At 42.0% G+C, this 25,994-nt stretch overlaps 1 protein-coding gene across 1 annotated transcript in view; it reads right to left on the bottom strand.

Annotated features, from left to right (window-relative positions):
- The window catches only part of GC (GC vitamin D binding protein), a 33,145-nt gene extending 7,826 nt beyond the window's left edge, over window positions 1–25,319 (bottom strand). Inside the window, exons 1-10 of the mRNA XM_081148421.1 lie at window positions 25,212–25,319; window positions 11,665–11,734; window positions 10,721–10,853; window positions 8,360–8,571; window positions 7,026–7,158; window positions 6,620–6,714; window positions 4,855–4,984; window positions 3,567–3,769; window positions 1,839–1,968; window positions 1,152–1,249 (exon numbers count right to left, since the gene is read on the bottom strand). Of these exons, the coding sequence (XP_081004547.1) occupies window positions 1,152–1,249; window positions 1,839–1,968; window positions 3,567–3,769; window positions 4,855–4,984; window positions 6,620–6,714; window positions 7,026–7,158; window positions 8,360–8,571; window positions 10,721–10,853; window positions 11,665–11,734; window positions 25,212–25,269 (1,262 nt within the window). The 5' untranslated portion in view covers window positions 25,270–25,319. The remainder of the gene's footprint in view (window positions 1–1,151; window positions 1,250–1,838; window positions 1,969–3,566; window positions 3,770–4,854; window positions 4,985–6,619; window positions 6,715–7,025; window positions 7,159–8,359; window positions 8,572–10,720; window positions 10,854–11,664; window positions 11,735–25,211) is intronic.
- Window positions 25,320–25,994: the final 675 nt, after the last annotated feature.

Consider the following 25,994-nt stretch of genomic DNA (forward strand, 5'->3'; position numbering starts at 1 on the left):
CTCCTAAAAGCATTATTGAAATGGGTCTGTTCCAGCTGGGAGACGAGCAAGTGAGACCAGAAGGAACTCAGAGGATGGGAGGCAAAGGAGGGCGGTGGGGTTTCAAATACGAGACTGAACAGCCTCGATCTTCTCTAACTTCATAACCTTAAATGTCAGTTCTACTACAAGTTCATCTGGAAGGGAGATGGTATAAATTATCACTCAGTTGCCCCAGGCAAAGCTGGAGCTCAGAACTGTTGGCGAAGAACTTTATCTTGCGTTGCCTGTTAACATGATTCTGTGCTACCTTCCTACTATTCTCCTAATGATGTAATTTTCTGATACCTGTTAAACAGTTTCAACCTATGGCTTTCATGGTCTTTTTATTTTTGTTTACAGCTTTGCTAAGGTTGATTTCATGGGGGTCATTGAAGGAGGCATCCAACTTTGGGGGTTCTTTAGAAAGGTCTGCGCTGACTTGAGGACTGTGTTGTTCAAGGTGATTTGAAATAGATGTGAGAAATATACTTGACGAAACTGAGAATGACGTGGTCTTCTCGACAGAGACATTGTCCAGGAACCCAGTAAATCTGCTTTCATTATTGTGGCTCCTTATTTTAACGTTAACGCCTATTTGTAAAGGAATGCCTTCTCCTCTTACTTGAGAAAAATGACTATTGGACAACATTGTGGATGATCAGTTAACATTTGTACTTTCAGTTTATAGAGACTACTATAAATTGGGTGATACTGCACTTAATTGGAAGTTTGGGTCCTCTTGTCAGACAATATGCTCTTGAATGAGACAACATTTTCCAGCAGTTTTATAGTTTCTTAATTATATGTAACAACATCTACAGATTGCTTTAGGGCAAGAACATTAATAAATTACAGACTACTTTTATTTCCTTAATTAAATCATTGCGGATCTTGTAATTTATGTATTTTTGGCAGTGTTCTAACCTGATATACATAACCTTTTTCCCCCCAGAAAAGAACTGGTTCTTACACAGATAATAGATTCTGACTACTTTAAAAAACTCTTTTAATTGAATCTCTTCTTTTTCTTGCTCACTTAGCACATCTTAAGTCTTAAACTATGCTTTCAAATCACAGTACCAGGCTGATATGGATATGATTGGAGGGCACAGCTAGAACTAGTCCCTTACTTTTTCTTGTACTCAGTAAATGTATTTTCTGAATAATCTGCACATAGTTCTTGCCCCTTGTCAATGAAAGAAGATATCTCCTTCTTCAGTTGAGGAACCTGTAAGAAAATAATAATCACATAAAAGTAGTTATCTTAACACTGTTCTGTTAAGGCATGAAATCAGAATTCCGTGTGACATGTCAGTAGGAGTGTTTTCATCTACTCCAGACATTGGCAAACATTTTCTGTATAAGGCCAGATAGTAAATATATGGTGTCCCCTCAAAAATGTATACATACACTTTGAATAATTATACAAGCAGTATTTATTAGACTACATCTCATTTTCAAAATTGAGCTATCAGCTGTAAACTGTGCACTCAATTTTGGGGGACACCCTGTATTTTAGGTTTTGTAGGCCATATGTAGTTTCTGTTGTAACTACTCAACTCTGCTGTCATGGCACCAAAACAGCCATAAACAATGCATAAATAGTGTGCATGGTTTATGTATGAACACTGAAATTTGCATTTCATATAATTTTAATGTCATGAAATGGTAATCTGTTTTTAAAGCCATTTAAAAATGTAAGACCATTTTAGCTCACAGCCGTACAAAAGCAGGCACGAGTCCAGATGTGACGCATGAACTAGTTTGCCAACTCTTGATCTAGACCAAGGCTGATGCAGAAATTGAGTGTACTGCACCTTAGCATTAAAACAGGCAGTAGGATCTTTAGAGTCACAGCATTCTCCAAGGCTTTTCAGGGTTGGCTCAAGTATTTTGGTGAGAAATACTTCTGGAACGTGAGTCCTCCTAGATAGTTCAAATGTATACCTGGCGTGAGAGAAGAAAGAGATGACACACTTCAACACGCATGGGTACACTTGTGAGTGTGTGTAACGTTTTGAGATTTGACGCCTATAACAAAGGCAGAGCAGCTGGCTTCTGTATCTTTAATTAAAAATTAAAGATTTCGCTAAAACTGAATCCAAATCAACAGGTTTAGGATTAAAAACAATATTCTCATTGAAATGCAAGTTATTGATAGTTGTTTTGAAGTTGCTGTGACTAGTTAATACTGAACTAAAGCTCTGTGTACTATGTACATAGTCACACACGCACATATACTTATATCTGCTCCAATGCATATGGAACTGTCCTTTGTGTAACTATAACACAATTAATTCTGCATAAAGCATCAACTAGGTACTTTAAGTGCTTTTCTGTGAAAACAGATTTGCATGAATTCTTTGATTACCTTATCCCATTGCTATTTATGCATTTATAAAAACGATGAATAGTTAGACAAATACAGAATTTCAGCGCAGTCTAAATTCTGCTCTCTGATATTGATAAATGATTTTCTGACCTGTTAATTCAACCTACTTGTGAAATAAATTTATGCCATGAATATACATATACTATTCATAGTGTATGCAACTCATGATGTATTTATCCTAATTCTTTCCTGTTTTAAAAAATTTTATCTTTATTGTTGAAAGAATTACAGATGTCCCATTTTCCCCCCCTTGACCCCTTCTACCCATCCCTACCCCCCACCCTAGGCCTTTGCTACACTATTGCTTGTGTCCTTGGGTTGTGCATTTATGCATATAAATTCTTTGGTTAATCTGTCCCCCTCCACCCACCCCCACCTTCCCTCTGACCTTCGTCAGTCTGATCCATGCCTCCATGTCACTGAATCTGTTTTGTTCACCAGTTTATTATGTTCTTTAGATCCCACATATAAGCGAGATCATGTGATGTTTGTCTTTCTCTGCCTGGCTTATTTCACTCAGCATAATTTTCTCCAGGTCCGTCCACACTGTCCCAAAGGGTATGAGCTCCTTCTTCTTCACAGCTGCATAGTATTCCATGGTGTGAATGTCCCACAGCTTTTTACCCACTCATCTACTGATGGGCACTTGGGCTGTTTCCAGATCTTAGCTATTGTAAACTGGGCTGCTATGAACATCGGGTGCATATATTCTTCCTGATGAATGTTTCAGGATTCTTAGGATACATTCCCAGGAGTGGGATCACTGGGTCAAAAGGAAGCTCCATTTTTAATGTTTTGAGGAACCTCCACACTGTTTTCCATAGTGGCTGCCCCAGTCTGCATCCCCACCAGCAGTGTACTAGGGTCCCCTTTCCCCACACCCTCGCCAGCAGGAGTCGTTTGTTGATTTGTTGATGGAGCCATTCTGACAGGTGTGAAGTGACACCTCATTGTGGTTTTAATTCACATCTCTGATGATGAGCAACGTTGAGCATTTTCTCATGTGTCTCTTGGCCGTCTGCATGTGCTCCTAATTCTTTTCTTAGTGAAGCCAAGTAAAAGTTTACTCTTTCTTCCCCATCTAGTTTCTTTGTCATTTAATGCTAGCGAAAATCAATACTGTCAAGAAAATAATTAGATCAGCTCTACTTACCTATCCATGGCTTTGGTGTTTCCTTTGCCACACACATCTTTACTTGTGGGCAACTCGACGTCCGGCAGCTCTGGTGGCTGAGCAGCTGGCGTGAAGTAAGCACACATAAAAATGTCCATGGGTGTTTTTTCTTGACAACAGTCCTTAAACTTATCATTCTTTGTGGATAAGTTGTCACAGAGTTTTACTGTGTGTTCAGGCAGCTACAAAAGTAATTGTGATTTTATGCATTGTTAGTTTTCTGGTAGGTCCGATTAAAAATAAGGAAGGTTTACATAGGCTTGCCAGCCCTGGCATGGTGTTAAAAAAGTCAGTGGGGATGCTCTTAGGAAGTAAATTGACATAATATTTTTGGAGGGAAATTTGTCATTATGTACTAAAAGCCTTAAAATGTACAATTTGACTTCCAAGAATTTATTCTCGGAAAATAATTGTGGTGAAGAGAAGGTTTAGCTATAAGGCTCTTAAGGACAGTATTACTAAAATACAAAAACTGCAACACCTAAAGGGACTGGTTAAATAAAATAAGGCATCTCTAGGAGATGGATGTAGTGCGCACACACACACACATCTACATATTAGAGAGAGACCTACTAGCCATTACAAATCTGGCTATAGAAAAACACCTATTAACACAGACACATATTCTTAATGGAAAAAGACCAGGCAGCACAGTGTTACTATTCCTAAGGCGCTCACAGACCTGGAGAGTGACCTTTAGCTAAAGTAACTGTTCAAATTCATACCTACTTGAAAGAATTGTGTAAATGCAAAATGGTGGGAAAATGGAAATATCCATCAAATTATGACAGCTGTCATAAGAACAGCCGTGGTTTCTGATAGGATAATGGTTGCAGTGTTGTCTGACAGCTTTACGACGTGGTGACGAACGTTATCTGGACTGGACTGTCTAATACTAGTGAGCATTTGAAATGGGGCTCGTGTGACTGAGGAACTGAAGTTCACCTCTTATTAAAGTTTAATTGTATTGGACTTAAATAGCCACATGCGGCTGGAGGATACTGTACTGGGCTCTGCAGGTGCACTAAGTTCTTGGGAATCAGATAACCTTGTCTTCGTGTGTGGACTTTGCTGCTTACTAGTTTGAGACTTTATTGATCCTGACTAGTATTCTGTTTCTTCATCTGTAAAATGGATTTAATGTATGTGAGTTTCACAGGAAACATGTTGGGATCACTGAGATGATGCCTGTAAAAAGCAGCTGAGAAGTGCTTGCCACTTAGTGTGAGGCACGTGATGATGATGATGGTGATGGGGATTCTCTTACCTCCTTCGCCATGCAGTCCTCAGAGGTGGACTCACAGCACTTGGAGAGGGTCATGGTAACATCTTCAGCTAGTGGCAGAACATCCCCCAGGTCAGCAGTAGGTGCTTTTTGGGCTAATTTTATGAGATGGCTGAATAGTTAAGAAAGAGAGTGTTAGCTTAGTCCAAATCTCAGTTTCCCTGGTTTCATTATGAACACACACTAGAGAAACAGCACCATAGTTTCATCTCCTAGTCCTCAACAGCTGCGCGGAGCACGTCTGCTCTGCATTGCATCCTGTGTGCCGAAGCTACTACTTAAAATTCAGTCATCCCCAGTGAATCTTTTCAGATTTTCAGTACTCACATGCAGCTTCTCTTTTGGCCAGATCTACATAGTTGAATGATGCCTTTAAAATGTCAATAAAGCCCTGGTGGGGTGGCTCAGTTGGTTGGAGCATCATCCTGTATGCCAAAAGGTTGCGGGTTCGATTTCGGTCAGTCAGAGTGCATTTGGGAGGCAACCAATTGATGTTCCTCTTTCATATCAATGTTTCTCTCTCTCTCAAATCAATAAAATAAAATAAAGGGGGGGGCACCCAGCTGGTGTGGCTCAGTGGTTGAGCATTGACCTATGATCCAGGAGATCGTGGTTCGATTCCTGGTCAGGGCACATGCCAGGGTTGCAGGCTTGATCCCCAGGCGGGCGCATGCAGGAGGCAGCTGATCGGTGATTCTCTCATCATTGGTATTTCTCTCTCTCTCCCTCTCCCTCTCTGAAATCAATAAAGATATATTTTTTTAAAAAACGAGGGAGGGATAGCAGTATTTGTAGCTAAATTTTTGTTCACATTCAGTGCCATTTCCTTGGGGTAATTTCCTAGACACTAATGCAAGTATAAATTAATGATTAAGGTAGATGTATCTTATAAGTGTTTTTATGTCATAAATTCCTATGCTCTACTTGTCAACTACAGTATCTTAATGCAAAAGTAGAACTAAAGTGAAGGTCTAGAGAAAATGCCGTTCAGTATTTGAGTAGTTCTAATGGAAAATTATTTTTAAAGGACTGATGAAAGTAGTTTCTATTCCCACTAGGGAAACTCAGGATCTGGTGCCAACACAAAATAAATTCTTTTATTCCCATTAAAGGAAAAAAATTTGTGGATCAGAGTAGAAGGAATTAAAGAGACTTAAATGCTGAAAAGATAAGATAAGGTGGGAAAATCCAGTTGTCCGAGGATATATGAGACGAGTATAAACATAGAAAATGTCAAAATTAAAATACAGAGTCAACAGCAGCCATACAAAAATCCAAGTGAAAGTTACAAATAAGGTAGCTAAGCACATTCACAAAGCTTAAGAGATACATATTATGCAGCACAAAGCTTCATGTAACAAATAAGGATCCAAGAAGTCTCATCCCAAGACAAAAATGGGCAAAGCAAATAACAGGTGATAAAAAAACACAGTTCGTTTTTGCTTGTGTGTGTGTGATATATGCTAATATGAATGCCGATGAAATAATTTCCAGTGGTCTCCCAGTTTTCCCGTATGAGTATATGGAAAAGGTTGGTTAGAGCAAATCTCATGTTTTACAACACAGCCCTGTTTCTTACTGTTCATATTCTGTGTAGAAAAAAAGAGCTAGGCATAATTTTGAGGATGATTGGAGCATAAGACTATAGTCAGTATCTTCTAGCACAGACACTTTCTTAGAGAATCCTAATATTGTGGACAGACAGAGCAGAATCAAACAGCTGAACATACAGACGCTTCACCTTTACCTGAGCCTTAATTTCTCCTTCCCATAAGCAGCGTATCGTGAGCACATTCTATTTGACATGGTGGTGAGAAGGGATAAATGTTTAATCTGGAGCCTCTAGAAAATGAACGAGAGAGTCTCATTAGGCAGTTAAGATCCACCGGAAGTAGTGAGCAGGAATGAAAAAAGAGACCGTTAATATCATGACTTTTTTGATGACTACAAAACTGAATTCTGACCAAAGAAATGTATCGATATTTCTTTCTTAGAGGTGGCATTATATTTGTTTTTCCAATTCACAAAATGCCAAAGAGGCCTGTTAGAAACTATTACTGATCCCAGCATCTGAACGTGTACCATTTTTAAAAGGAATAGCATTAATAAGAGAAACAAGAAAAGAACAGAGCTAGGTAATCAATGGCACCTACCTCTTTCAAAAAGCACAGGGTGGGGCTTGGTGAGGTGCAGCAGGACCCCACCATGGAGAGATAACTCTTGGTGTAACCGACTAAAAGTGGCAGAGGGGCTTGTCCATAATTAATGGAATATTCATACATAAACCTGAGGGGCGAAGAGAGCCGGGGTCAAAAAGTTTCTGGGAAACAATCTACTTTTCATAAGTATTTTCATGGAGAGAGGATACATGTTAAGTTATAGTTTCAATATCTAGAAAGCACTAAGGATTTACAGAAAGCATTATAATACCAGTCACTTTCGATCAATATTTTCATTAAACATAAATAGGTTCTTTCCTAAATTTCCATGTGGATTGCTTGAGAAGAGGGGGCCATTTGCCCCCTTTGTTCACTTAGTGTCTACAGGAGCTTGGCTCATTGTAGATGTTTATTAATATTAATTGAATTAATTAAAACAAATGTAATTATGAGTTTACCCTTTCATTATCTCTGTTTACTATTCTAGACAATTGCTATGTGTAGGTTTAGTTATTTATTGAAATCTTTTTAAATTTTTGGAGCATAAACCCCTATGGAGCTAAAGAGACTGAAATCTTGGGCAAAATCCTCTCTGAAAATTTAAGGGGATGGGCAAGTCAACCAATTTTTATAAAATGTGACCTTGATTTCATACTTTTAAAGCCCATTTGAATGCTATTGCTTTTGAATTTTTGTATACACACACACATGTGCATATATATGTATATTTTGATTTTTGGTGTATATGTTTTTCCATTAGAATTGATTTTCCCCATTGTTCATTTTTAAGATCTTCCAAGACTAATGTAAAGAATCTATATATAATCTGTTTTTTTATGAATGTTAAACAATGACAGAGTCAAAGTAATATGTTCACTGATGTAGAGCAATATGTGTACTATTCATAGTTCTTTCTTGGAATGTGAAGAAGAAACCTGTTTATTTCTTATGCTTTAGTGAAAATTAAGTATTAAAAATGTGCATAGCAATAAAGTTCTATCAGATGTAGTATGCAAAGATCCCTAGGTTAAGGGGAATCACTATAGCTGCTGTCAAATATTTGAAAATCTATCATGAGGACAGGGGATCTGAGTAATTCTGCTTCAAGTACAAGATAGGATGAATTGGGTGGGAGTTTGGGAAAGCTGATTTTCATCTCTGTCCGAGAAAGGCATTTACAATAGTCAACAGTGACAGATGGGCTGTCTTAAAGTCAATTTCTCATTATTGGAAGTTGCTGTAGAATAGGTGTTTATATAGAGGGCGTTAGGTTAGATACATCTGATATTTTATGCCTTAAAGTTTTAATTCTGATGAAAGCAGCTTACTGGTTAGCAAATTCCTTGGGATCTTTCCTGAACGCCTCACAGATTTCATCGTTACTTGGCTCCACGTAGGTGGGGAATTCTTGTGGCTGGTGCTTCAGGGCAGCCATGCAGAGTTTCTGTTCCAGGCCCTCTTTGGCACAGCACTCGGCAGTTCCTGGGTGCGCTGGGAACGGAGAGTCACTTTCACAGGACCTAGCGGACAGCGCTGACGTCTAGAAAGAGGAGAGAGACAAGCAAACTCACATATCTACAGGTTTCCAGGCTTGTATGCCTCCCGTCAGTGTAGCATCTTTAGTCAGACATTTAAATTCTCATTAACACCAGACTGCCCATGCCAAAGGCTCCATGAGGTGATATATCAACATGGCAAGTTGCAAAATATTACTTGTGGGCAAGTGCAGGGTCTTATTTATGTTAATAGATGCCTTTCCCTGGAGTCGGAGAAAAATTGAACCTTCATTAATAAATGGACTGCTTGATTGCAGCCATTAAAAAAAGCTTTATCGTCTCGGCCAGTGTTTCTCCCAGGGATATTAACATCCCTCAGGATAAGGGAGGTCGTTTCCAAAAGCTCTCCTATGATCTCCTGGCTGGGTTCTGCTGCAAATACCCCGGAGAATAATGAGGGCCTTCCTGCCCGCCTCCCCCGCCTTGATCACAGGAGCAGACTCTCAATTGTTAACTGCTTTAGTCCACATTGGTTTGCACTCTTACCACTGGTTCTTGAGCCCGCTTTTGCATCAAAATCTCTCATAAAATATACAAGACTAAGAAATGCCTGGGCTGCACAACACAGAAATTCTGAAACAGCAGGTCAAAGAGGAGGCCTCAGGATCTGTTTTCCCCAAAGCTTATTCTCGCGCACAGCATGGGCTGGAAACTGCTGGAGCAGCTTCCCCTGCCGCCTCGGCGCTGATACACTGGCGCAGGCGGGCAGCCAGCCCACGTAGGACCCCAAAGCAACTGTGGCCACAAAGTGGCTTTTTGGAAAGAATTTGGAATGCAAATGTACCGCAGGAAGAGCCATCATGGGAAAAGTTATTTTGGGATTTACATGGGAAAAAGTACTTGGACATCCCTACACTTATTTTACATGGCATTTTACATGTTAGTCACCTTTTCAAGGGAAAACTTCTAAAGCTCTTTCCTATCAATGAAGGAAAGCAACGTGATGAATTAGTTACGGGAGAGGAAACATCTCTCATCCTCTCCCACGTCCAACTTCCATCAGACTCTCAGAATTTAGGGATTCTTAGGAACACACTTTTTTTAAAATCTTCTCTCTCTTTTCAGTGAGTCTCCTCTTCCATTCCCTTTCTTTCCCTGTCAACTTTCCTGTTTTTTCTTTTTTATTACCTCCTTTCAGATAAGAAATTTAAAAAGAAAAACATCAACACATTTTTAAAAATGCTCTGAGTAAGCTGGAGAAAGAGGAGGTGGCGTGCAGAAGCTCTCCATGCTTCTCTCATGATGAGAGAGTCATTGACCCGCCGCCTCTGTTCTCTCACGATCCGTCTCTGCAGCCCTGCGGCTTCTCTCCAATCAAGGCGTGGGTCAGCAAATACATAAAAAATGTGCTTTGTTATTCTGATCCTGGTTAGTAGTTTGCTGCTCATTTATTTTAAGGTGGTTCAGAAGGTCTGGTTGAAATGACGGTTGTTTATGGACTCAGTGAGAGGAGAAAACGATTATGAAGTTCTTAAGAAGTAGATAAGAGCCGGATAAAGCAATTAACAGTAAGAGTAACCATTGTATAGATTATAGCCCAGTGATGGTGGAGCACTGTTTCTGCAGGCTAACTGCCTCAGGCTTGGACAGGGAGACTTCTGCCTGTAGAGGCCTTTATCAAGATGCATCTAATGCCATTTGCATCAGGCCTGATGACTACATTAGTAAATTGCTAGAAACACGTGTGGTTTCCCCTTTTACCAGCTTCTGTCTGTATTTTGAACCTTGTCATTTTTGCATTTTAATTTATCACGTATACTTCAGGGGAGAAAACCCAAAACTTAGTGGTTTATGTTTATAGGGCAATTTTGAACACCAAATTAATTTGAAGCCAACACTAAATGACTGGGTCGGTCAGTATGAGGTTTGGCATGATAAAAGTATACATAGACTTTTAAGACACACTTTTAAGATACTTGAGTCAGTATATGCCTCAGTTTTATCATTTGAACCTGTAGAACTAATGGGACAAGTGGGTTCATTATGTTAGAATAAATCTGGGATGATAGGCTTCATATAGCCCCCAAATTGGAGTCGGTGGAGTTGCTGTCTAGGATTTCCCTAAGATGTGGCATAAAGGCCTATCGTGGCTTCCTTCTGTGGCCACCAACAGGCCCGGCCATGGAATCCTACCCTGTTGTCATAGCAGTCAGGGTCTGCCCCCTCAGCACAGCAGGCTTCTGTCAAGGAGACAACTTCCTTCACTAGATGACTGATCTGCTCAAAGGTTCCACTGGGAAATTTTCTGCTGTAGAAGACCATTGATCTGAGGGGAAAAATAAAGTCAATACATTGATTAGGATGAATTTTGTTCCACATTTACACATGTTAAAATATAAAATCTGTTCAGTATTTTTTTGTTGTTGTTTTTTTAAATATATCTTTATTGATTTCAAAGAGAGGAAGGGAGAGAGAGATAGAAACATCAATGATGAGAGTCATTGATCGGCTGCCTCCTGCACGCCCCCACTGGGGATCAAGCCTGCAACCCGGGCATGTGCCCTGACCGGGAATCTAATCCCGATCGCCTGGATCCTAGGTCGATGCTCAACTGCTGAGCCACGCCATCCGGGCTGTTCAGTTTTTTTTTTTTAAATGAATAGTGCACATATTTTCTTGATGAATGAAAAGAATCTGAGGTTTCCTTTTCGTTTTCATTCTAGGTACATTGATCTTGTAAAGCAGTAGAAGTTGGATTTGAGGGTTCCATCAAACCAGCCTCATGTTCTTTCCTCTCTCAAGCCTCCCCAAATGAATCTGTTCTGTACCTTTTGTCTGTTTGCCAGCCCTAGCATGTACTGTTTGCATTTTAATTTACCTTAGAAAACTATACTTACTGTCTTAATGCATTGATAAACACACCCGTAACGAGTTCTTAGACCATAGCAGCGATAGTTCAGCTGGGATCTTGGATGCCCTTCCTGTGCCTGGCTTCTCTGCCTGCACTGACTCTGGGCTCTATCCTGGGGATCTTAGCAGAAATCAGTTCAGCCCTTCACGCGGGACTGAAGTTACCTTACATGCAGCTTCGTTGAAGGTCAAGTGACCAAGAGGGTGGGTAGCAGCCTTGTACTTACAAGGATGTGAAGTCATCTCTCCCCAGACTGGTGAGCTCCTCGCAGACTTTACTCTTTTCATAATCCCGACCTAGGGACCAAGAAATAGAAAGTTTTGCACTTACTTTCTGTTCAATGAATATTGCATTAAATGCATATGTATTAAGGGGTCCTTCATGTGACTTATCTGTGGTGAAACTAGCATTTTCTATATAAAGTCCCATTGTTTTGATGCCTTTCTAGCTGGTTCATAAAAATGGATCCAGATTTGATGGTCTGCTATAAATGTTAATGGACGGCAGGAAAAAGTGTGAACTGGCACTAAAAGCAAGCCGCCAACTGATCTATCCAACTAGCGAGTCAGAACCTACTGATGCGTCAAGAAGTCTCTTAGGTTCCGTCTTCATAACAATGCTAAAATTGGACGCTTTTTGTCCCTCCCTTCTTTATCTTGGTTTCATGTAAGGCCTAGAAAGAAACAAGTACAAAAAATAAGTGGAGAGAGTGCCTACGTTCCTAACTGGAGAGCTAGCCCCACTGTTGTAGGACCTGAAAGGGAGTGTGTCGGAGTTGTTCCATTGCCCGCCTCCAGACTCTCTTATAAGGGAATGCTAGGAATTCAGCTGGGGGAAAAGATGAAAATTAGGCAAAATGTTTTTTCTGAGAAAGTTGGCAGAGTGGTGGGTGTGGGTGAATGGTGGGGAGTGCTTCCCCTCATTTCAAGTGTAGCGAAAGGGGCTTCAAGGAAAACACTCCGAGACCTTGGTAGGTGACCCCTGTAATGTGGGGTTCAATGGGCAGGTGTCTGATTCAGACTAGGAAAGCTAAAGGCTTGGGGGGTGGTTCAGTGGCCTAGGGCAACGCACTAGGAAACATGTGAGTGGGAAGGTGCGCTTCAGCTTGTGGACCTGATGTCGATCAAGCAGGAGAGCAAGCTGGCCGGGAGTTGTCTTAAGTGCCTCCCTCCCCCCAAAGGTCTATCTAGAGGACAGTGGGCTGCCAACAATGGGATATCTCTGTGCAAGTCTGAAAATCAGGGCCAAAGGAAGTTTTGAGGTGCCAACTGGATGTGAGAGATCCTCAGAGGTTATGAGAAAGATCTCCAGAGAAGCCACGAAGAAAATGTCAACATTGAACACCTCCCACAACCAGAGGAAACCACACGAACTCACTAAGCTGCCCGCTGAATTAGCTTTTCCTGCTCTTACCTCTCCTGCTGGCTTCATCGTTCCCTGTGTCTGAGGAACCAAAAGCAGCCGAGAGAGTGGGAGCAAGAGGAATAGAGCAGCAGAGGGAAACAGGGAAGTGTACGCGTCTCCCTTTCACACCACAGGCAACAGGGCAGACAGGGGCCTGGTCTTGGGGCATAGCTTCACCTTTAAGCAAATTTATTAAATTAAAAAATATATATATTTTAAAATATGTTTTTATTGATTTTTTTTAGGGAGGGGGAGAGGGAGAGAGAGAGAGAAAGATCAATGATGAGAGGCATTGATCAGCTGCCTCCTGCACGCCCCCCACTGGGGATCAAGCCTGCAACCTGGGCATGTGCCCTGACTGGGGAATCAAACCCTGATCTCCTAGGTCAATGCTCAACCGCTGAGCCACACCAGCTGGGCAAATTTACAAATTTTTGCCTATTAAATGAAGCAGATATTCCCATGACTGTTGTGAGGTGGTTATTTCGAGGTTCAAAGGGACCAGAAGGCCTTTTATTTGCGAGTGAACAGAAAAATCATAGAACCTACTTTTCAGTCCACTCAAGAGATTGGGAGGAACTAGTTTGCTCAGGAGGAGATGAGTTTTCTATTGTTCGTGAGACCCACTGTTCAACACACCTACTCCCTGCGCGGTGGGTGGCGCCTGGAAGGTAGGCCGGTGTTCTTCCCTGATATGTCGTTTATGCAAATACGTCCAGGACATTTTCTGACACTTTATGGTGCTCTATCTTTCAAAAAAAATGTAAGAAATATATAAATGGCTCAGTTTCTGTTCTGAAATATGTGGTTTTAACTCTTAGTGACCTATCTTCCTGGCTTTAAATAGTAGGAAATCCATCTCAGGTGGCGGCAGTTGCTCTCATACCGTTTAACACCCCAAATGTCCTTACCTCCCGACAGTTACTGTTCTGTGGAAGAGCAACTTGACATCAATGAGGTAGAAATCTTTGTTTTATGGTTTGGAATGAAGGATGATGGTTGGATACAGGCTAGAGAGGGGTTTTTTTTTCTTCTTTTAAAAAAGATTCTCAGTAGGATTTGTTAGATTTATTGGTGAAAACTCCCTGTAGAGGAAGCTGTAGCCCCTTGTATCTTCCAGGTAGACAACTCAAAGCATAGTGTTGAGATGACAAGGTCAGAATTAAGGACAAAGACACTCTTAAGCAGCACTTTGTAATAAGGGCCCAACTTAAATACCATCAGAATCACACATTGTCTTGGAAACTAGATAGCACAGGGGAAGCTACTGGTCAGTGGAGTACGAAACGGCGCTCGCAGCAAACCTCTCTTCTATCTGCGAACCTTCAACTCGAGCAAACCTCCTGGAATTTATTGACTAGTTTACAAGGTTGGAGACCGTCATGGTTTCAAAAGGTCAAAATAAGGCAGAAAGTTTCCGTTAATCATTAATGGTGCTCTGTGGGACTGAGAGTACGACAGAGAGGGGAAAGACTTAGGTAGAGCTGTCTTCCTATAATGAAGAGCTGTAACCTCAGGGTGTCTACAGGGTGGTTTTATGAGGCCTCAAGGGCCGAGCTGAGAACACGGCTGGCAGGAGATTCTGGTTCAGTGGGAGAACTTGGCTGTAGCCACGGCCAAACACTACCTGAAACGATGAACAGCTTCCTAGAGCAGTGAGTTTGTTAAGTCACTGGAGATATTCAAGTGGAGCTTAAATAACCATACATATGAAAGATTCCTGATTCTAGACAGGATTGTATCTTCTTGATGTTTAAGATCACTTCTCAGGGATTACAAAATAGTTCCTTTTAGAAGCAGTAAGAAACTATATGGAACCCTTTTCCCCCAAAGCTTACTATGTTTAGAAAAAATAGCTCTTTCTCTTTTTAATGCATAGGAGCTAATTTTGTTTAATAAAGCCTCCCTATACAACTGCAGAGATTATTTTTATTAATTTTTTGTGTGACTACTCAATATTCAAAGTGAGAGCCTGCATTCAAATGGGTACCTCTGATGAACATTTTCACAAATGATTTGTTTCTAGCCTTTCAGGTTCAGATTTCTCACTTCAGCAAAGAAGTAGTTTTTATTCAGTGTTACAGGAATGTGTGAGTACATGTGAATGTTGTATCAGTGGCCACTGCAGATTATCTCTTGTTGAACAGCTTTAATGAAATCAGCTGCTTGTGTTTGCATGGAAGTGCATCAGAATCCACAGGCCTTCACTAGTGCTTCAGCTAGAGTGTAAGCTTATTTGAGAAAAATAGAGAACTAGATTGATTACATAAGACTTAAAATGGCTTTGAAACCGTTTTTGCTGGAACACTCAACCTTGGGTACGACAGAAGCAAGGAGGAAACCCAGAAGGGAAGCACTGGGAAAATTCAGAATTAAAATATAAAACAGTAAAACCGCTCTTACAAAACCGACCTGCAGAGGAAGATGTTGCGCCATGTATCTTTCAGGCGGATGACTCGAAATATAGTTCTGATTTAAACAATTTTATTTATTCATTTACCCAAAGAGAACATACACAGCTTATAAGGCTAGGCAAATATGTTAATCATCTTCTCATCTTCCACAAAACAACAAATACTGAAGTTAATTTGCAGTGTGATTATTACAAATTGATTTCTAGTCCATGGAGTACTGCCTAATAAAAGTTTTTTCATTCCAGTTGAGCCTACTTTGACTCATATAATTAAATTCTGCCTTGAATGAACTGCAAATGACTCAGTCGGTTCTTTAATGTGCCATGTGGTTATAAAGAGGGCAATCTGGACTTTGACATGGCCCCAGTAAATATTGGCATAATCTCAGTGACATGGGGGAAATCTTTTTCACACAGTGACCTCTCAGCACTAAATGTTTACAAATTTCATGAACAGAATTTTTGCTTTTGCAATAGCATGTCTCATTTCTATCTGTGTTGTGAAACATTCCTGTAAGTCATGTCTAATTCTGGATTTTTTAAAAAAGAAATTAGATTTACTTTCAGAAAATCTTTAGTGCTCCATGCTCCCCTCTCACAACACAGCTGACAATATTCACTCATGCACGCAACAGACATGCCTAAAAGATTTACTCTGTGCCAGGCACCGGGTTCAGTATTGAATGTACAAATAGAGAGCGAAACAGACACATCCCTGCTCTCATGGAACTTCTAATCTATTGGGGACACACAATCAGATGCTCACTGTCTTGGTACAAACTTTACTGAAAAAGGTATTTCGAATGCTTTAAGTATTGTTGTTATAATCTTCCTCTATAGCAACTTGGTCCCCTAGAAAAGCGTTTGTACACTAGGACCCCAAATAACATAGAATTGAATACATGCTGATACAGAAAGCTAGGAATTGTCTTAAGTTGCTGTTTTCCAATTTTGTGCTGAAGAATCATGGGGTTTCAGAACTCTGTTGGGCATTTTATATTTTTGCAATTTCATTTCTTTGGCATTTTTATTTCTGTTCTACACAGACAGGCTCATCTGTGTCAGAAAAGGTCAGTATATTTGTTTTTGCTTTTTTTGTTTTAAGCTTTAAGTGTACTTTTTGCTTGTTCAGAACAGTCAGACAGGATATTGGTGATTGCCAAGTAATGGTTTTATTTGAGAAATTAAACATTGCTGGGCTGGTTTAGGAAGCTGACCTGATTATTGGAGCTAAAGATAATTATACATGTATCCCTAGAAACACTGTCAATGAAGAAGTAGTAATCAAGTTAACCTTTATTCCATTTTCAGCCTTTTTATTTTGGTTTCACCTCCATTGATGTTTTTCATCATTATATGAAGCGTTAATCTGGTTTTTCGTATTGGTATTGATGTTTGCAGGCAGGTGTGCAATTTTCTGAGTTTAAATCAATGGGAAGAAATTCAATTCTTTTAATACTAAATCTAGAGGTCACATGCCATCTACAAATGAACTACTCAATAAGAAAGGAAATGTACCTCTTAGTATGCCAACAGTGGAACAAATGGGGCCTTTTTCTCAGATCTTGAAATTTAAAACAGTAGAAGACATAGAATAAATGGGTTAATTGCCCAGAAACCACAGTTGCCACAGTGGCCTGCTAGTCACTCAAACTAATGTCTTTGGGCTCCCCACAGGTAGTAGCCTGTACAGATGACACCCTCAGCACAGTCCCCGAGGAGGCTTCTCCCTCCAGGCCTCTCACCCCGCCTCCCGCGCCCTTCATAAGCTGGGCACCCCGTCGTCCACAAATGCGCTCGCAGGGCTGAAACTAAGGGGGCAATTTCCCGCTCCCACCTTCGGGATGGGCGAGTTTCCATCCTGACTTGGAAACTTGGAATGCATCGCAGGGCTTCGTTTTTAAAGCCATAGGAGAGTAAATAATATCAGGATAATGGGTCACCTCTGGGTACCAACAATTAGGCAGGTCCTGTTCTAAATATTTTATGTATTATCTCAGTCACAGAAACCCTATGATTTGTAGTTATCCCCTTGCAGTTCCAATATTTACTACACATTTCTGTGTGTCACTTTAAGAACTTTGTCTCTGTGTATGAACTGTTTTTATGGAAAGTTGTGTTAATATCCAAATAAACAGCATTAGCTTTTTGAGCATATTTTATCTGTGGGTTTGAGATTTACTCTATTAGAACTGAGTAATATTCTGTTTATGGTATTGAAAGTTTATTATTCCTACCCTTCTGAAGTCTTAACTTTTCCAGGACTGGTAATTATAAATTAATTCTTCTTCTTAATATCCCCTTTATTTTTTCTTTTTAAAGATTTTTTATTGACTTTTAGAGAGAGAGGAAGGGAGAGGGGGAGAGAAACATCGATGTGAGAGCGAAGCATCCATCTGCGGCCTCCGGCTCGCCCCTGTCTCCTGGCGGGGACTGTGCCTCCATGCCGAGCACGACCGGGACTCAAGCAGCAACCTCTCGGTTACAGGGCGATGCCCAGCCACTGGGCCACCCTGGCCAGGGCGATGTTCCCTTTTCTGAAGCAAGCTTGCAAGGATCATTAAAGCAAGCGAAGAGAAGGGGAGCAGGTAGGCGGAAAGTCCCGGTCTAGTGCTTTGGTCTTTGTGTAGACAGCGACGTGCAGCACTGCTCACTAGGCGTCGCTAATAGATCCCAGAAATCCAGCCAATACTAGCTGTTTCCTTTAAGCAAAATTGTCTCATTTTCTATAAAAATTCCTGAAATTCCTTTATAGTGCAAAGATCATATTCTTAGGTCCTGTGAGCCTGGCACAATTCTGGGCGCACACGCATTTTCCAAAAGCCAGTTCACTAAGTGTTTATTATAAAATCTGAAGAAACAAGGAATGGCCTTATTTCTTCCTAAGGAATAAAGAAATAAGTCGTGTTTTCATATTGTGTACATCTGAGCTGATGGAAACAGGAGGTAGTGATTCTGCTTCATTGGCTAGTCACAGACTCTCTTTTTCTGTCCTTTTAAAAAGAATTTTTTTCTATATTGACTGATTTTAGAGAGAGAGAGGGAAGGAGGGAGAGAGAGACAGAGGCAGAGGGCGAGCAGCATGGATTGGCTGTTCCGCTCACTCACGCATCATTGGTCGATTTGCGTGCGCCCTGACCGGGGACCGAGCCCGCAACCTCGGGGTATTGGGCCGATGCTCTAACCAGCGGGGCTGCCCCGCCAGGGTCTGCACTCTATCTCTTGATTACAATAATTCAGAAAATATTTGATATAAATGACTTTCTTTTTCTATCAATCCACACCTCCCAATGGCTATTAAAATGGCATGATTTCCATTTATCCAGTTAATCCAGTGGCAAGGCCAGATTATATATATTTACCACTACCTGTCTCCATTTTCACACGTTTTATGTCTTAAACCATTTACATGCATTTTTAAGTCCAATGGGTTACCATAAATAGCATTATTTTGTAAACAGAAACTTCCTTTTTAAATATTAGTGATCATTCTTTTCTCTTATTAATAAAACTATTTGTATAAACTTTTAAAAGGCCAAACCAGCTCTATAGTACGTAATTGCTATGCTGAAGTGCTCACGAACATTGTTTTCCTTAATGGAATACAGTTTTCTAATTACTAAATTCCAGTGAGAAACTGAAGACTTATAGACCCTCTCTAAGACCCCAAGGATGGCGAGCCCGAGCGCCCGTAGGATCTAGGAACTGTGCGAGCTGACACTTGCCCAAGTGAAGAAGGGAAAATGCCCGGTGTCCCTGTGGTTCTCGTCTGAGGGGGGCAGTCATAATTCAGCCCCAGGTCATTGTTGCCATGCGGAAATTTGGCTCAATTGCCACGTCTCCTCTGGAGAAGCTAGAAAGCTGGATTTTTGTGTGAAATCTTTAGATTTGAAAATGCTGACAAGGGAGGTTAAACTTTAAAGACACTTTTCTGGCCCAAACTATGAAGGCCAGAGAAAACATACCCACGGGAGACAATTTTATCATGACTTGGGGATGCGGTCTGGATCCAGGCCGCCTGGATTTGACGCTGCTGATGGTGAGGCCGAGGGCAAGCTGCTCGGCCTCTCGGCTGCTCCTCAGCTTCTCGCTTGTAAAGTGGAGACAGTTGTACTCATAGGATTGTTGTGAGGACTGACTTGGTTAATATACGTGAAATGCTTAGAACAGTGCCTCCCCCTTCACAAGAAACAGCAAATATTTGTCAGTTGCTATGATTGGCTAAATTGATTTGGTTTGTGGCCCCTGTTGTGCATACGCATGAGCCGAATCTCTGTTGACCGTGTACCGGGAACACGGTGCCATGCAGGAGAAGGCTCAAAAGGCGCCGGTGCTTCAGGGAAGGCGGGCCGAGCGCAGGGAGAAGTCTGCAGCACCAGTGGGGCCATTGCCACAGGAGAGCCTGAAACGGAGCACTGTGGAATTTTCAGGAAAGGAGCCCTTCCTTGAGGTGGACCGCGAGTGATGGGGAGGACACTCCAACGGGAGAAAATAAATTAGGGAAGGGATTTTAAGTAGAAGGACAGCGCGGAAATGTATCTGCAGCTGGAAAATCCCAAGTCACGTCTAGAGATTGAGCAGTCCAATGGCATTGGAATATGGGACTTAACCTCAGAAGGACATGACAGTCGGAGTTTCAGTTATTTTTTAAGGCAATGGGTTACCTGCTAAAATATATTCATGGAGAGAAATGACCAACTCAGAGCTGTGTCAAGGAAGACGAATCTTGGATTTAAGATTAGTGCCCTCATAAGACTGTTGTATGAAACGCGTTATCTATATAAAAACGCTTAGTACACTCCTGCCTGACATGTAAACACTCAGTAAATATCAGCACCTCTTCTTATAGTAAAACCTGGTGATAACACATAGCATTAGGGTTTATATATCCTTGTGATACAGATGTGGATTGCCTCCAATCCTTCTCTGTGGTGATGGGCTAAATTATTTCTGTTCAGAGGAATATGGATGTCAAGGTAGACACAGAAAACGTCCCAGAAGCAGAGAAATTAGTTAATATGTACCCGATCGTCTCCTGGCCAGCTCTCCCCGGATCTGGCCAATACAGCTGGTGGTCTGTCTATCAGCTGTGAGATGCCTGGACTCAACGCTCCTTTCCTTCAGGAAGACCCCGCCAGCCGCAGGCCCCTACTTCCATCTTCTAAGCCAGCGACTTTGCATTTCTCTGTGACTTTTTTCTTCAGTCATATCTCTTCCGTTTTCCACCTCCACCTTACAGGCCCTCGTGGTTACATTGGTCCCACAGATAATCTAGGTTATTTTTCTACTTTAAGGTCAGCTGATTAGCAACCTTTATCCCATCTGCAACTTTAAGTCACTTTTGCCATGTAACTAACCTATTCATGGTTTCTGGGCATTAGGATGTGGACATTTTTGGAGGGCCCTCATCCTACTTACCACACACATCAGTATTTAAGCCGGAGGTCACACCCGTCATCGGGTGACTCTGAACAGAGACTAGACTTGGGGTGGGTTTGTATCAGGCAGCCTGACCCCTGGAATCCTATCAGCCAGCCGCACACACTGAACCCCATCATTTCATTAATCTCACAATAGTATTCCTGATTTTAAAAAATATAATCAATTCATTTATGGACTCTGTTTATCATATCGTGTCAAGTTTTTTTATTACTTCTTAATAATATGAATTTGTTGGGCAAGGGACAGGAGGTGAGGATTAGGTTAGGAGGCCATTACAATAGCCAGGTAACGGGGAGCAAGGCCGGATAGGGACAGTGTACGGAGAGGTAGTGGAAACACAGGTTTGAGGGTGGTGTCCACAGGCCTGGAGCGCAGGCACCTGCCGGAGGTAAAGGAGAGAGAAAGGGGTGCCGAGGAGGTTTCTACAGTAGGATGCTCTGTACAGGCTGGTCCGTTTCAAGGCTGACATTTATAGAGTGTGGAAATGCTTGAAGATGGATCATTTGAATGAATTTAAAAATCCAAGAAGGATCTACAGGACTGAACGTAAGTGATTCAGATATGATGGTGTCCGGAAAAAAGGGGCTTTCGGAGGCAGAGCCAGTGTTACGGGATAATGGTGACCGGTGTGTGGCCCAGGTGGGTGGTACTAGGAGGCAGCGTGAATTTCACTCAGTTCCCCTGGTCTTAGTGACTGGTTATTTCTCTTACACTTGGTCTCTAGTGAAAACTTTTATTTGAGACATCTCAAGTAAAGGAAGCAAAGCAGTGATAACCTTGTCTCACAGGTAACACTGTAAACCCAACTGACTGGCGTAAAAATCTGGTTCAGCCAAAATTCTATAGTTTACGTTCTACATTGTCATTCGTTACTATAAACAATGAGCAGCTGGTGACAGGGTAACAATGCGAGTGCTAAAAAGTAAAAATAAAGCATGGTAAGGGGGTGGAGGAGAACACGGGGTAGGGCTCTTCCAGACAGGCTGGTCAAGGGTGCCTTCTGTGTGCGCGAACCTGGACCTGATGCCTGGAGGAGGCCAGGAGGAGCCCTGCGGACGTCGGGTCAGCGGTCCAGGGGAGGGAGGGGCTGGCGCCGAGACCGCAGGCAGAAGAGGGGGGGTGAGGAGTGGGGGGGCCGGGCGGCTGGGGCCGGGCAGGGCGAGGAGTGGGGGGCCCGGGGCGGCTGGGGCCAGGCGGCGGGGGAAGCGCAGAGAAGGAGAGCAGTGGGCGGAATAAAGGCGTGAGGGGCTGAGGTGCGGGAGAGGGTAATCAGTTCTTTTTAAGGATTTCTTCACCTCCTTCCCCAAGGTTAATCTTGTGCCCGTTAAAGAGTGTGCGCACGTGTGCCCATCCACGCGCACAGGGCGAGCCACCCGGCGGGCCCGCAGCGAGGTGTGACGTTGCTGCCAGGTTCCCGGCAGGTGACCTTGCGTGTGATGGTCAAGCCAGGCGCTTCTCTGGCTTCAGCTCCTTCCCTCTTGGCTGAGCCTCCTGCTTCTGCGCGGCTTCTCTGTGAGCTTGGATCAGACCATGCGTGCTCCTGGCCAGGACTGTGGCACCTGCGCTCCTTTTGCTGGAAACTCGCTTTGAGATCTGTACTTGGGTGTCTTCTTCTCATGCAGTTCTCGCATTCTCTGTCACCTCAACAACCATCATGTAGGCTTTGCAGAGAGTTTGTGAAGATATTTGGGAAAATAGAGAGGACATCTACTTATCCTAAATTACTCCTCTCTGGCATTCGGCACAGCTGTGCTCCTGGGTCAGACTAAAGGCAACTTGTAGGAAAAAGAAGTGGGTGGTTCCGTGGTGGGTTGGGAGGTCGAGCTAACCCACACTATCTAGGGCTGTTTTGACAGGCAAGTGGAAGAAGGAAAAATATAGCTTACCCAGGAACCCAAAGGACACTTTTTTCTGTTTGGTATTATACTTAGTAAAAATACATATGCTAAGAATGAAGTGCTTAAAGCAAAAACGAAAATGTTCATAGTAAATATCCTGTTCTTGCCAACAGCTCTTACAAACGGCAATGATTTGTTTCCTGTTAGCACCATTTCCTTGGCAAGCGTATAGCCTTTGTTGCTTGTTTTTGGGGGAAGAGGGGAAGACGCATTGTAGATCAGCGCTACATTCATCTCAGCCCTGGGGAAAGAAGCCAAGTGGCAGCGATCGGCAAACACTGTCTTTTGGTTTCCGGGAGTAGAGCTGGCATATTTGGTGAGCCCGTCTCTCCCCGGGTGTACAGAAGGGCGTGTGAACTGCGTCCCCAGTGCTGTGGGGTCGAGAGGTGGGCCTAACTGGAGCGATGCTCATGCTGAGCTCCAGCAGTAGCCGCTTTAGACCTGGGTGACTTGAGTTGTCCAAAGAACGCTTCCATAGGATATAGGCAATTTAGGGAAAGCCAATAGGTTTGGGAAACGCTGGGTAAGTAAGGTTTCTTTCTTGTAGGACTTCTCAGAACCTTTAGGAAAACAAAGGCATTGATTGCGAACCAACCAAGAAGGACTAATGTGTGGCTTATTTCTTAAACGTGTTTGGCCATAGCAACCTTTTTCCAAGGTGAGTCTTGAGGGAAATACACTGTAGGAAAGGTGCTCTAGACAAAGGCTGCGGGTGGTCAGTTAGCTGTCTAGAACAGTGACAGGCAGAGAGAACTGCAGCTGTAGCCAGCCCCGCACCATCCGAGGTTCTCTCAGCTCCTTTAATCCATATACTTTGCAAAGTCCCACCAAGAGAGCACACGTCTAGCTTCCAGGTTCATCACTGACTTGGTGTTTGGGTCATACTCGGCTATTATCGAATAGAGGATGGGTGGGTCAGGGCCACTATTCGCAAATATGGAACATTTATTACTTACAAACGTATTTTATGTGCCTCAGGGAATATCATGAGACCTATGGCACCTGGGTGACTTGGAGTTCATTGGGAAATCTAGACCTTCAAGTGAACTGACTTGAGGTTTTTAGCATCCATTTCATCAGAGTCAGGGAATGCTGAAGGATGTTGAAATAGAGGTTGCAGAATACTCTGTTATTCTTCCAAAGACACTGTAACTCTTTGAGGTGAAGGCAATGACACTTCCTGAGTCAGCAGTCCAACGTGATGACTCATGTCCCACATATAATTCCAGGACCCCGCCATTACTGGACCTTCTGGTGTTTTGAACACCCTGATGGAAACCTGCTTCAGTAGGAGTTTTCAGGTTCAGATCTACTCCAGGGAAACCCTTGGGCAATGGAGTAAGCTTTCAGGGTTTCTTGGGTCTTGGCCTACTTAGAGGTCTCATAAGAGACACAATTTATTTTACTCATTTATACACCAGTATATCTCAGACTTTGTAGTCTTACACAAAGACCCATAGCTTACTTAAGAATCTATTGGTGAATGAGACAAAATTTTAAATAATTTGAATGATGAAAGTAAGATCAAGGAAAAGTGAATGTAAATAGAATGTCAGGAGTAAGATTATTCATGTCACATTTAATACCAATAATTCCCGGGCTATACACATTTTATCCCACAGGTTAAATGCATTACTAATATGAATATTAATGTATGGCTTGGGTGAGACTGACAGCACCAAATGAAAATTAATTTTTTAAAGCCAGATGAATGCAGGTTCCCTTAGAAGCATTAAGGCATCATCCAGAAAAGTAAATTGACACTGATTATAGATTTTTCATCTTGGGAATTTTCCATAATTTTAACTTGTATCATTTAAAAACATTTTTAAACATTGCTAAAAGATGAAGACACTATTTGAAGAAAAATCTTAACAAAATAGAGTTCAATTATCTTTTAATAATCATGTTTCATAGCTATTAATTTCTTTTATGTGGGATATTTTAGAAACTACAATGCATTTTTAAATATTACCTGTACAGGATTCCTTTAAGAGACTCAAAGAAATCTCAGCTGACCTCATGCATCATTGATACTGTATATTAGGCTCTCAGTGGCAATAAATATTTGAAGTATGAAAAAATGCTCAGTGATGGATCACAGGCTCCATTTGCATTATCTCTTAACAACTAAAAAGACCCTAATTTTGCCCTTGCTGGGTAGCTCCGTTGGTTAGTGTCCTCCTGATACACCCAGGTGGCAAGTTCAACCTCTGATCAGGGCACACACAAGAATCAACCACTGAACGCACAAGACGTGGAAAACACAACGGTCTCTCTCTCTCTCTCCCTCAAATCAAGTTTTTAAAAAGATTCTAATTTCAAAACATTCTCCCAGGTCTTGGTTATCAGAAGAGCAGGGAAGGGTAATTGACAAACTATATAATTTTTCTTTCTTTCTTTCGCGAGATTACCTTGCCTTCTTGGCCATCCCGCTTGAGAGCCCTATGCTACACTGCAGCTCCCATTAACCCCTTTTGGGTACTTTCTTTTCTCCCCAACATATTCACCAATTCTTCTGTTTTTCACCTTCTGTATATATATATTTTTAAAGTGGTGACAGAAAATGAGACCAGTAAGCGTTCTTGGAAACGGCCCCAGCCCCGGACGCCTTACCTCTCTCGAGAGCACGGGCGAGCCCCACAGCGAGCAGGAGGACCAGGACCCTCGTCATTTCCCCGCGGCAAGCCCTGCAGCGCCCCTTTCCTGCCGGTTGCCCAGAAAATGGCAGCCAAGAGTCACCAATTCCCTTTTACTAGCACCCTGACTATGAACAAATCAATCATTAATCTCTGTACAGAAGCAAGGACAGTCATCCTTGGCCCACAGAGGTAAAATAATATCAATATCACGGTAAACAGATGCCTTGGGGAAAGTGGGACAAATCAAGGAACTTTTAATCATTAACTTTGTCAAACTGCAGAGGAGTCAGTGTATGTTCCACTGCTGCTTTTTACTAAAGGTTATTAGTGTCCTAGTGGGTACATTTCCCCTCTCTTTACAGGGGCGCATGCCTTTTTGGGGGCATTCTCTACTCTTCTCGCATGTAAATGGAAACTTGGAGGTTACGTCTCTCTTCTCCCTCTTTCTCTCTCCATTCTCCCACCCCCCATTTAAACATACTACAAATAAGGATTACCTTAAAATATTGCACTCTAGGCGTTTTAAATAATGAGGAGAAAAGAGTGAAAAGCTAATTTATCACAATTACTTAAGTCCATAATTTCAGTGCTATAAAATTTATTTACGACAATAGGATAGTGCTTTATATTTATGTGCTATGTTACACATTTTGTAGCTACTGACAATATTAAAAAAAACACACAAAACTTGAAGTGAGGCAAATAATAACTGGAGAGGTTAAATGACTTGCCCCGAGTCACAGAAGTCAAGGGTGAA

Source organism: Miniopterus schreibersii (genome assembly GCF_964146895.1).
Source record: "Miniopterus schreibersii genome assembly, chromosome: 1".
Lineage (NCBI taxonomy): Eukaryota > Metazoa > Chordata > Mammalia > Chiroptera > Miniopteridae > Miniopterus > Miniopterus schreibersii.